The sequence below is a fragment of the Dromiciops gliroides genome, chromosome 2 (genome assembly GCF_019393635.1).
Source record: "Dromiciops gliroides isolate mDroGli1 chromosome 2, mDroGli1.pri, whole genome shotgun sequence".
Lineage (NCBI taxonomy): Eukaryota > Metazoa > Chordata > Mammalia > Microbiotheria > Microbiotheriidae > Dromiciops > Dromiciops gliroides.
In genome coordinates, this window is record NC_057862.1 from 88,306,002 (window position 1) to 88,318,526 (window position 12,525).

The window sequence follows — 12,525 nt, forward strand, 5'->3', positions numbered from 1 at the left end:
GACTGGAACTTCCTCTCCATGTAGAATGATCTTTCCTCCTTTAAATTTCTTAGAATACATTAAACGGTGAGGATTTGGGGGCAGCTAGGTGGCAGTGGATAAAGCACTGGCCTTGGATTCAGGAGGACCTGAGTTCAAATATGGCCTTAGACACTTGACACTTAACAGCTTTGTGATCCTGGGCAAGTCACTTAACCCTCATTGTCCTGAAAATAATAAAAAATACATTAAACTTCACCAGTGCAATTAATATGTCTTCACTTGTTTTATAGTTATTTATGGGTATATCTTGCTTATAAATCAAAAGCTCCTTGAGATCAGTGACTGTTCCACCCACCTTATGATAACTGGTACATGCACAGTAGAAGACACAATAATTGTTTGTTGAATTGAATTAGTTGTTCCAAAGTGGATAGGTAATGAGTTTCCTGTTATCTGAAGCCTCAAAGCATGTCAAGTCAACAAGCATTTAATAAGTGTTTGGCCATGGGCCCAGCATTGTACTAAGAGTCTAGAAAGAAAGGTAGAAGACAGTGCCTGCTCTCAAGGAGCTAAGTCTAATGTGAGAGACAACATGTAAATAACAATGTGTAAACAAGATCATAGTGATGATATCAGGGAAGGTACCAAGGTTAAGGAAGATCAGAAAAGCTTTTTGCAGTAGGTGGGATTTTAGCTGGGCCTTGAAGGCAGCCTGGGTTGCTAGGAGAGAGTGATGAAGGAGAGTATTTTAGACATTCCAACCAGTGAAAATTCTTGGAGTTGGAGTATGTAGTGTTTTGGGTTACAAAAACAAGAAGTTCATTGTCACTGGATTGCAGAGCATGTGGAAGGGTATGAGTTATAAGAAGGAAGAAAGGTAGGAAGGGCCCAGGTTATGAAGAACTTTTAAACACTAAACAGAGGATTTTGTGTATACTGGAGGTAATAGGGATCCATTTAAGTTTATTGAATGGTGGAGAGTGGGGTAACGTAATCAGACCTAGTCTTTATAAAGATCAGTTTTATCAGTTGAGTGGAGGATGGATTGGAATGGGGAGAGCCTTAAACCTGGGAAACCAGACATCAGGCAACTGCAACGTCCAGGTATGAGGTGATAGGACTTCCACCAGGGTGGTTTGTTGTTTGCCCTTTGTTCCTGAAGAGAACCATGACATCAGGGTGATGTCATGACTTACACTAAATTAGATTTAAGTGAGGGACGGCTGTGTAAGGTCACCAACCTCACTCTCTCCTCCAGAGCCATCTGGGTCTAAAGGCAAGATATACAATAAGATGACTGGAGATGACCCTGGATGTTTAAGGCAATTGGGTTGTGACTTGCCAGAGTCACATAGCTAGTAAGTGTCTGAGGACAGATTTGAACTCAGATCCTCCTGACTTCAGGGCCTCTATCCTCTGTGCCACCTAGCTGCCCCACCAGGGTGGTAGTAGTATCGGAGGAGAGAAGGGGGAGTGTATGATGGATTTTACAAAGGTAGAAACAATAGGACTTGATAATTGATTGGATATTTGGATATGAGAGAGTGAGGAATCCAGGACGACACACCTAGGCATTTAGCTTGATTTACTGGGAGGAGGAGGATACCTTCTAGAGTAATTTAGAAGTTTGGGAGAGGGTAGGATTGGGGGAAAAGATAAAAAGTTCAATTTTGGACCTGTTGAAGAGGTTTACAAGACATTCAGTTCAAGATTTCCAGTAGGTACTTAGAGATGTGAGACTGGAGGGCAGAGCTGCACAAATGGTAATAATTGGATCCATGAGAGCTGGTGACAACACTGACTAAATATAATATAGACAAAAGAAGAGGGCCCAGGGCTGAGCCTTGGAGGACATCCATCTTAATAATTGTGTCCTGGATAAAGGTTCAGCAAGAGACTGAGGAGTGGTTAGACAGGTAGGAGGAAAACCAGCAGAAAATGGTGTCTTGAAAACCTAGAGAGAAGAGAGAATAAATGTGATGTCTACAACAAATTTATGCTTTAAGTAGAAGTTGGACCATGTGACCTTTGAACAAAGTTCCTTCTAACACTAAGATTCTCTAGTGCAAGGGTGAAGACTTGGAAATATTTAGTATGTAGTACAAATGGCCCTGGGCCAGTTACTCTCTGGGAGCTCAGTTTCCTCATAGGTAAAATGAAGGGAGTTGGATTAGAGAGCATTAGAGATCCCTTGCTTGTTCAAAATCTTTCACTTGTAGATTTATGATCCTATGATAGATGTGACTTTATAATGTTATCCTTTCAGCAAGCATTTATTAAGCACCTGTGTGCAATTCACTTGGACTATAAAGACAAAAACCAAAATAGACCTTGCCCCTAGGGAGTTTACATTCTTTCAGGTGAAAATAGTATGAACACAACTAAATACAAAACACAAAATAATTTGTGGAGTGTGAAGAAGGCATCAGGAGAGACCTTATGTAGAGTTGGCATTTGAACTGGATTTTGCTAAGAGAACTGGGGATTCTTGGAGAGAGAAGTGAGGAGGGAGTTAATTCCCATCATAACAAGCACTAAGTGCTTAGTATATATGTCAGAGATCATTTAGGCACTGGGAGACAAAATAAAGAGAGAGTTTCTGCCCTAATGAACTTACATTCTACTAGGGAAATACAACATATTCAGGCGATATTTGCAGACAAGTAAATGTGGGGTAAATACCCAGATATTGGAGCCCTGGGTCAATAACAATTGGTGAGGGCAGATAGAGATCAGGAAAAGCCTCTTGAAAGAGGGGGCAATTGAACTGGGCCTTTAAGGAACCTGGGGGGGATTCAAGAGGTAGAGTTTCAGAGTATTACAAGATGGAAGACACCTAGTGCAAAGGCATGGAGACAGGACAAAGATTGTCATAAAAGGAACAACTGGTGGACCAATTTGGCTAGTGTGTGTGTGTGTGTGTGTGTGTGTGTGTGTGTGTGTGGTTATGTGTAGTCATTATGAAAAGACAAGCAGCAGCCTGATTATGAAAGATTTTAAATGTTAAGTAGATGAGTTTGCATTTTATCTGAAGGATAATGTGAATTCTCTGAAGTTTAATGTCTTTACTTTAGTGATATCAGTTTGGCTGGTGTAGAGGCTGAATGGGAGGAGGACCTAACCATGTAGGCCTGCTAATGAGAAAACTATTGCATGACCTAGGCTAGAAGGGGTGAGGATCTCTCTAGGGCAGTCGTGGTGTGAACAGAAGGTGATGTGTGGAAGCATGAAGGCCACTGCAAAGGTCCAGAGACAGGAAATGGAATGTAGTTAGGAGAGGAACAACGAGGCCTATTTGGCTGCCGTGAGGAAAGGGTAGAAAGGTAGCTGGAGAAAAGATTATGAAGGACTTTACCTAACAGAGCAGTTGGTGTTTTATCCTAGAGACAAATGGGAACTCTTGCTATGTCTCTTCCACTGCCACTGCTCATCACAGATTGAGAACTGTAAGGGAACTTTGCCATGTGTTCTGCTGTTCTCCTTTTACAGATTTGTAAACTGAGGCTTGTAGAGGTTAGACTTGTAGACTTACAGAGAGTTATACCAGTAATATAAGGCAGAGCCAGATTAAAACTTGAGTCCTTTGACTGCAAATCCAGTCCTCTTTTCACTGCATGACAGTCAGTGCCTTACTGTAAGCATGTCTCATCGCCCGCTCATTTTAATAGATTCTGTGAACCAACTGACTGAGTTAATCTTTATAAAGTGGTTTTTTGTTTATTGTTTGACTGTTTAAAATCCTTTGTTGGCTTTCCATTTGCCTGCAGGATGAAGTCACAACTCTTTACCTATCTTCTCTGTTAGGTCTGAAGTCTCAAACAACATAGGGTCTTGGGACAGTCAACAGAAACAGTACTGTATCAACAGTGTAGCTTGGGAGAAGCATGCGAAGACTCAGGAATTGATGCAGAATAAAAGAAGCAGAACTATCAAAGCATTATACACAATAACTACCCATGTAAATGGAAAGAACAGCCAAAAAATGGATAACTGTATGGTTGTGACCATGTTTGAACCCTGAGTTGAGCTACCTGTCCCCCATTGTAGAGGTAGGGGACTATGGGTGTGGAGTATTACATATACATTCAGACATTGAGCCATCTGTTGTAATTTGTAGGACTTTTCTCTCACCTCTTTCTTAACTTTGTTATATTGACATAGCTTGATGGGTTGGATGTATTTGGAAATAAACATGATTTAAAATTGAAAGACAGCAATAAAAATAACAAAAGATTTAAAAAAGAAATGTTGCTAGGGCTTCCAAAATTGGACCTCTTATCTTTGGGTAAGGCACCAAATACAACCATGGAATTTATAAGAAGCCTGGTGAAGGTAAACAAATACAATTCACCACCTTCCCTATGTTCCAGCTTCCTTTCCATTTATCAAACTATTGATAGGCACATTCACATAAGGGAAACTCTCTGATAAGCACTGAACCTTTCCTGAGCCCTGGAATTTTACCTGAGTTTAACTGGAGCTCTTCAAACAACCAAATATCTCTGAAGACCTCCTGTTTATTGGTTTGTATTGGTAGTAGTCACAGTTCTTACTTCTCTTGAAGGATCCTGTTAATACTTCCAGTCCCATAGGCTGGTAGCGGTGGTGCAAAATGCAGCACACCCTCTGCTGCTTCCATTGTACACTTGAGCTGTTGTCTTCCCCCTTTCTGTTCTACTGTGAAAGTGATTGGTGCCTTTTTAGTTACCTCTAGCGCATGCAATCTTCTGGTTCATACCTCTTCTAATCAGTTGCATAGTACATTGCTCCCACTTCTGTCTGCAGAGCAGAGTCTGTGGTTTTGAATTTGAACTTTGTTTTTGAACCTTAGATCCCACCCATCCTGAACAGGTTGTTTCTCTCTTCATGGAAATTTAGTGATACATAAAAGTTTGGGGTATTAGCCCCAAACCTCTGAGTCTCAGGTGTGTGATTGTCCTAACTCAAGAGTCATAGGGTTCAGTAGCTGGGAAATAGTGAATGGGCTGTAAATAATTTGTTGTTGGAAGCATGGTTGAGAGGATTGTAATCCAAGTTATACTTGCCCTCTTGGGTTCCAGTTGAATTTATGGTCTTTGTTAATCCCCCTGTTTTCTGCCTGCTTTAATACTTTCTGAATGGACTAGATTCCTTTCTGCAAGGTACTGTTCTATGTTCTCAACAAAGTTGGCATCTGTTAAGTGTCTTGCATAACCAACAAGGCACAGACATGGACAAATAATTCTTTTCGGAAGCTGCCTGAAAAGAACTTCTAAGAGCAGATTCCATCGTATTATTGCTATTGTTTTTTGGCACACTTTGTCATTAGAAGGAATTGGATTGAGTTCTGCTTTAAATTTGTAGTATAGCAGTTTAGCTGTTGTTTAATGTCTTAGGTAGTATATCATAATGAAAACTTGTTGGTGGATGGCAGACTGTGAAAAGCATTCCCTGACCTTCTAACTTATTTTGAAGTCTTCCAAAACTTGGTTATTAACTGTGGACCTCTGTTTGAGGCAGTCCTGAGAGGCCAGGTAGGTGAATCACTTTCAGAAAATACCATGATATGAGTCAGACAGTAGCTTGGACTACAGAATCTTGTGGCATATTTTCAAGAAGACATACGTTGACATAAGGATGGTGGTGTTCTCTTGTGAAGGTAGTATATTTGTCAGTTATAAATAAGATCCCTCCTGCCACTGTGGTTGAGGAGATATATTGCTAATGGTTGTAGGGGCCTTTTGCAAGATTTCCTTTTGTGTTGGTACTTAGTGCATGCCACCTTGGATGCCTGTAGAAGTATAGCAGGATGATGACTGGAGTAAAGCATGTTGAATGAATAAGAAAAAAATTAAGTACTTACCATGCGTGAAACTCTCTGCTAAATGCTAGGGATATAAATAGAAAAGTGTAACAGTCTCCTTTCTCAAGGAATTCCCAGTATAATTGGGGGAGATGACATGGATAAGAGAATTTAGCTTTGTAATGGATGGAGAAGCCTGGAGTCCTAAATATGTAGAAGTGGGGCAGTTGACAAGGCGCAGTGGCAAGGATCATTTAGATTACATTGGCAGGTTAGATGGCTCTGTCTTGGTATCTCAAGGGCATAGTGTCAGGGAAGAAGGTAAGGCACAGAAGACTCTAGGACACAGTGGCAAGGCAAATAATGAGGCCTAAATGTTCTCCATCTTACTGGGATTGACTTCCTGCTTAGAATGATGTGACTAGCCGTATCACCTTTAAAGGCTTGAGTCCTGGTAGAGGAACCTGCCAACTACCCTTAGGAAGTAGGGAATGGACCTGTGGGTTACTTTCTACAAGAGTGGGTTGTGGAAAATCAGCTGGGGCAGAGGAAGAAGGTAGGAGAGGAACTGGTAAGAAGGTTATGGGATGGGGGCAGCTAGGTGGCCCAGTGGATAGAGTACTGGCCCTGGATTCAGGAGGACCTGAGTTCAAATATGGCCTCAGACACTTGACACTAGCTGTGTGACCCTGGGCAAGTCACTTAACCCTCATTGCCGGCAAAAATTAAAAAAAAAAAAAGAAGGTTATGGGACAAAGGGCACCTTATAATACTTGTTCTGCTAGGTTAGCCAGTGCCCTGGTAGATTCTATGTAACCTAGAGTAGGAGCCTGGGGAGCAAGGGAGAAGGGGCTTCCCTGCTGGGCAGCAGTCCCAGTGGCAGGGAGAGTAAAAGAGCCAAGTGGGACTTCTGTATGTCAGAACTACTTCTCGTTGTTTGTCCTTTGTTCTTGAAGAGGGTCTTGACGTTGGGGTAATGTCATGACTTGGACTGAATTGGATTTAAGTGAGGGAGGGGTATATAAAACCACCAGCCTTACTCTCTACTCCAGAGCCATCTGGGTCCAGTGGCAAGTAACACACACACACACACACACACACACACACACACACACACCCAGGACAACTGGAGATGTCCCCAGATATTTTAAGGCAATTGGGGTTAAGTGACTTGCCCAGGGTCACACAACTAGTGTCTGAGGTGAAATTTGAACTCAGGTTCTCCCAACTTCAGTGCCAGTGCTCTATCAGACACAGTGCCATCTATCTGCCCATGTCAGAACTTAGTAGTTCTGGGAAATCTGTTTGGCTTATTGACTTTCCTTATATGTCCTCTATGCTGGGAGGTGTTGGGGCATTCTTACACAATTGGCCTGACAGTAGGCAAGCTTCAGGTCCCTTGGGCAGTGGTAAGACTGACACAATGCCATTGACTTTTCTTTTGTCACACTTGTGTAGAGGTTGTGGCACCTTGACCTGTTAGGCATACCCAACACATACCATGGGTGAACAATGGCATGTTAGCCAAGGTGTTTCTCATTCAGACATGGGAATGACCCAAACATTTTTAGAAAATGGAAGAGAACCGGATTAGGTACTTTTTACAAGATGAGTTGGAGGTATATCCTTGATGAAACAAGCTTTGTGAGGGGATATTTTGTTTCTGTTTTTGTATCTAGAACTCAGCACTGTGTGTGGCACATTAATAAATGTTGATTTATTCATGTATGAGGTAATAGTTCAAGGGTTAAGACTAATAAGTGAAGTCCTTTGATAAACTCTAATTCCCAGGATAAACTACTTGTATTTTGCTACTGTTTGTTTTCATAATTTAAAATTACAGTTTATATTTCTTTTTCTTTTTTTTTTTTTTTGCAGGGCAATGAGGGTTAAGTGACTTGCCCAGGGTCACACAGCTAGTTAAGTGTCAAGTGTCTAAGGCTGGATTTGAACTCAGGTCCTCCTGAATCCAAGGCCAGTGCTTTATCCACTTCACCACCTAGCTGCCCCCGAGTTTATATTTCTAATATAGTTTATGCTTTATTTTAAAAAGTCTAATCTGCTGGAATTAATTACTAACTTTGGTATTTATTTATTGATAACAGGCATGTGGGCACATTCAATGACAGTTCAGGATTACCAAGATCTTATAGACCGTGGATGGAGAAGGTAAAAACCACCTAATACCTATATTTTCTGGCTCTGTGGTTTCTTTACAGGACTTATATATTTACATTGCCCTAAAGATAAACCTTCCTAGCACCTGATTGTAGTGTCTAGTCTTGGTCAGTCCAAATTAGCAGATGCCTCAGTAGATAGGTGGGGGGTGGGATGGGGTATTGTACAGAATGTCCCAGATATGTTGGTTGGGGCTGTTTTTGCTTAACTGTTACAGGTCAGGTCAGTGGGAGTGGTATTAGAAATAAGTGGTGTAAAAAACAAGTCACTAATAAAACCTTAAAATCAGGATTGGGACTAAATCTGTGCTTTTTTCAGCATAGGGAACTTCTATAGAGGTAAGGAAAGACGCTGTTTCCTTAGTTGCCCAGGGCTTACACAGGGTGTGTTCCAGGTGGAACTGGAAACCACATCTTCTTATCTCAGAGGCTAGTTCAATATCCATTACGCCCTGTGGCTTTTCCAAAATGTATTTTAAAACTTTTTTCCTTTTAAATTAATTGTGGAAAAAGTAGTGTGTTTAAATAATGAAATGTCTTTTGACCCTGAATCTCTGATGGGGAGAGTATTGACCTTGTTGTCAGGAGTACCTGGGTAGTCATATCTTGCCTTAGCTGTAAACTGGGTATACTGTCATTATGGCACCTACCTCATAGGGATGGTTTGAGGATCAAATGAGATAAAGTACAAACTTAAACTTGTAAGATGTTGCTATCCTTGCTACTATTTTTTAATCTTAAAATTTATTTGCTGTTATTACTTTTTGTCTTTGACATGTTACAATTGCAAATACCTTTAATTTTTTGTCTTAGCTGCAAATTGTAGTGAATCTTATTCAACTAGACTTATCTTGCTATTACTTATTTCATACTAATGTAGTATAAAATTTGGTATAAAATGATTAAACTTTGGAATCTGTCATTTTAGTTTAATTGAGCCATCAGAAAGGTTTGATTGTAATACATTCTTGTAACATTGAACCTGAGGATACCATTATAATAATAATAGTGGTCATGCTCATTTATTTTTTTACTTTTATATACTTGGAAAACCTGTCCTTTCCGTAGTATATATACATTCTTCACCATTGTAGACTTTAACTACTCCACACCTTACCTCACAGTTCTCATGAGTTGCTATGGCTGAAAAGATTAATCACCTGGTAGCCCAAACTCTGGTAATAAAATGAAGCCTTCTGAAATTAAACAAGTTGGATCTTGAACAGCAGGCATACGTTCTCTTCGTGACACCCCCCCAAAGACTTCCTGGTTTGGGGAGGACTTCTGCTGGAGCATTAACTCCCAGGACCTTGTCCACACAATAATGAGGCATCAACATAGTTGGAGGGTTTTTGCATAATAATATTCAGCCCAAATTTAATTTATATTATTGAATTTAGTCTTGAGTAATTGAATGTGAATAGAAAGACCAACTCAAATCTGGAACACCTAGGTCAGTTACACATCTATTGGCTATTTGACAATAGGCAAGTCACTTAACTTTTTGGTACCCAGAGCAGTTGTTAATCTGCATTCTGGAGGGGAATCCCTACACCAGTGAAATCCTAGGCCTGGACTTGGACCTGTATCATTTCAATAGCCATAGAGATGGTGGAATGCTCTTTTGGAGTTGGTACTTTTATTATATCCCTTTATATTGAAAAGTTTAGAAGAGAAGAAATATTGTTGATTCATACATTTGTCAAAAGATGAAAGAAAATTTAATAGAGGAAGAACAATTAAAAATAAGCCTTTTTATACTAGTGATTGGATTTTTATTTTGAGAAGTATTTTATTATAATCTTTTGTGTGTATAGGAAAAATGTCTGAAAAATTAACAAGAATATTTTATTATTTTAGAAGTGGGAAGTATGTATACAAACCTGTTATGAATCAAACATGTTGTCCTCAGTACACAATAAGGTAAGAACTTTGTATTGTGAATGCTCTTTGAAGCACAGTAGTGATAGAAATAGTGGAGCCCTGCTTTGCAAGTTTCATTCTCTTAAGTCCCGTCACAATAAATGCTTTTACATTCTATGTACCTAGTTTTTACTGGTCGTCTTCTCCCATGAGAATGTGAGTTTCTTACATGCAGGAAATAATTTTGCTTTTCTTTGTATTTCCAGCCTTTTGTACAGTTACTAGCACTTAGTTAATACTTAATAAATACCTGTTGACTGACTGATGGACTGACTAGGATTACAAGTAGAAGCTCATTGTAATATTGAGAGCTCTACTTAATGATGCTTTTTCTTTGTCTTGCATATTTGCATATATCAGTGTATCACAAAATGTTGTAATTGGAGAGGACCTCAGTGGCATTTTAGTCCAGCTCAGAAGGAATCTCTACTATAACATACCAAATAGGTGGCCATCTGCTACTGTTTAAGTACCCCAATTTGGGGCAACTTCCTACTTCCTAAGGCAGTTCAGTTTATTTTTGCACAGGTCTCCTTCTTAGAAGCTTTTCTGGACATCAAGCTTAAAATTGCCTCCTTTGGGGGGCAGCTAGGTGGTGCAGTGGATAGAGCACTGGCCCTGCAGTCAGGAGGACCTGAGTTCAAATCTGGCCTCAAGACACTTGACACTTACTAGCTGTGTGACCCTGGGCAAGTCACTTAACCCCAATTGCCTCACCAAAAAATTAAAAAAAAAAATTGCCTCCTCAAATGTTCCACTTATAGTTGTGCTTCCTTTGGACAACTTAATCCTTCTTTTATTCACTTAGTCTTGTATATAATAGTCCAAACCAGATAGTTAATTTGCTAAAAAAACAAAACCCAGAACGCCAACGTTCCTTGAAAAGAAGAATTTTCTACAACCAGTTTGATTCAGTAAGCATTTATGCTATGTGCCAAACTGGTCAATGGAAATAAAAAAACAAAACAAAAATGAAATGTCTCTGTCTTCTAGGAGCTTACGTTCTCCTGGGGGCGGTGGTAGTGGAAAGTATAACATACATAGATAACTATAAACAACATTATATAGAGAGTAATTACAGAGTAATTTCAGGGGAGGGAAAAGAGCACTAATAACTGGGAGATCAAGAAAGGCTTGTTGTAGGAAAGGAGAAGTACCTGAGCTATGTGCCTTTTAAAAACATTTCTTTTTCAAGTTTTATTTTTTAAAATTCTGAACCATGAAGTGAGCATATCTGTATACACAATAGAAACAAAGAAAAGATTGTACATGAAACTGCTAATATCTATTATGTATATCTTGTTTTCTTTTTAAGTATATGATACATTCAGCATATAACTTTCCATTGTTGCTTTTCTGTGGTTCCTTCTGGCCTTTCCTCTGTTCTTTTCTTCTGTGCTTTTAAAAATATTTCAGTGACCCTCTTTTCTTTTTTCTTTTTCTGGCAACCCTATCCCTAGCCCCCACTGGCTGTGTCTGAAAATGTATGTCTTATTCTGCATCTTGAATCTGTTAATTCTCAAATCAGGAGGTGGGTGAAGCATGCTTCGTCATTAGCCTTCTGGGATCCTGATTGGTCATTGGATGGATCAGAGTTCTTTAGTCTTTTACAATTATTTTTCTTTACAGTGTTACATTGTATACATTGTTCTCCTAGTTTTGCTCATTTCACGTTACATCAGTTCATCATTCTTCCCAGGCATCTCTGAAATCATCCCTTCATTTTTTATAGTTTAGTGATATTCCCGTTGCATTTCATAGTCCATGATTTGCTTAGCCATCACCCATTTGGCATCCCCTAACTTCTAGTTCTTTGCTATAATAAAAAGACCTAGCTGTTCTTTGAAGGAAGTAAGGAATTCTACTAGGAAGAGGTGAATAGCTATATTTCTAAGATTGTAGCCATTTTAAAGCCAATTTAATAGAAACATTGCTGATTTAATACAGTATGTGTATAGTAATATTTGAATATAAAGTATTTTTGTATTAACTTCAGTGTTAATATTTGTTTTCTTAGTGAAATACCCTGACCTCTATTATTCAATTTTTCTGGTTCTCATATTAAATTAAATTTTATTTTGTTTTCAAAGATCAGTCTTCTTTCCCTCTCTCATCCTTCCCTGACTGAGGAACATATACACATGCATATGCACAGAGACACACACCTCCTCCCCCACTGAGAAAGCAAGAGAAACAAAACCTGTTATAAGCATTTGTAGTCAAACACATTTTTGCATTGGCCATGTCTAAAAAAATGTCTCATTTTGCATTTGTAATCCATTACCTCTCTGTCAAGAGGTGGTCAGTATGTTTCATCATGAATCCTTAGGAATTGTGCTTGGCCAGTTTTTTCTTTTCCATTTAAAAAAATTGTTTTAATCAGCCAAGATCTGCCTTTTTTACCTTCCCTGCCACCCCTCCTCTGCCCCTTTGAGAAAACAAGAAAAACAACTGCCATTTCAAACATAGTCAATCAAAACAAATTCCCACATTGGTCATATTCCATTCTGCCTTCTGAGTCTTTCACTTCTCAATCAGGAATTGGGTAGTATGTTTCATCATTAGTCCTCTGGAATCCTGGTTTTTCATTTACACTGATAAGAGTTCAGCACATGAGTATTCCATCACATTTATATACCATAACATGTTCATACACTCCCC

General features: G+C 39.3%; 1 protein-coding gene across 8 annotated transcripts in view; it reads left to right on the forward strand.

Annotated features, from left to right (window-relative positions):
• ATE1 (arginyltransferase 1) overlaps positions 1 to 12,525 on the forward strand; it is a 196,038-nt gene that overhangs the window by 1,892 nt on the left and 181,621 nt on the right. For 6 of the 8 annotated variants that reach the window (XM_043985864.1, XM_043985863.1, XM_043985862.1 and 3 more), the window contains exons 2-3: positions 7,870 to 7,933; positions 9,802 to 9,864. In XM_043985864.1, coding sequence (XP_043841799.1) covers positions 7,870 to 7,933; positions 9,802 to 9,864 — 127 coding nt within the window. Of the gene's footprint in view, positions 1 to 7,692; positions 7,739 to 7,869; positions 7,934 to 9,801; positions 9,865 to 11,331; positions 11,396 to 12,525 lie in introns of those variants that run through there. The other 2 variants (XM_043985866.1, XM_043985868.1) reach the window with 2 other exon arrangements.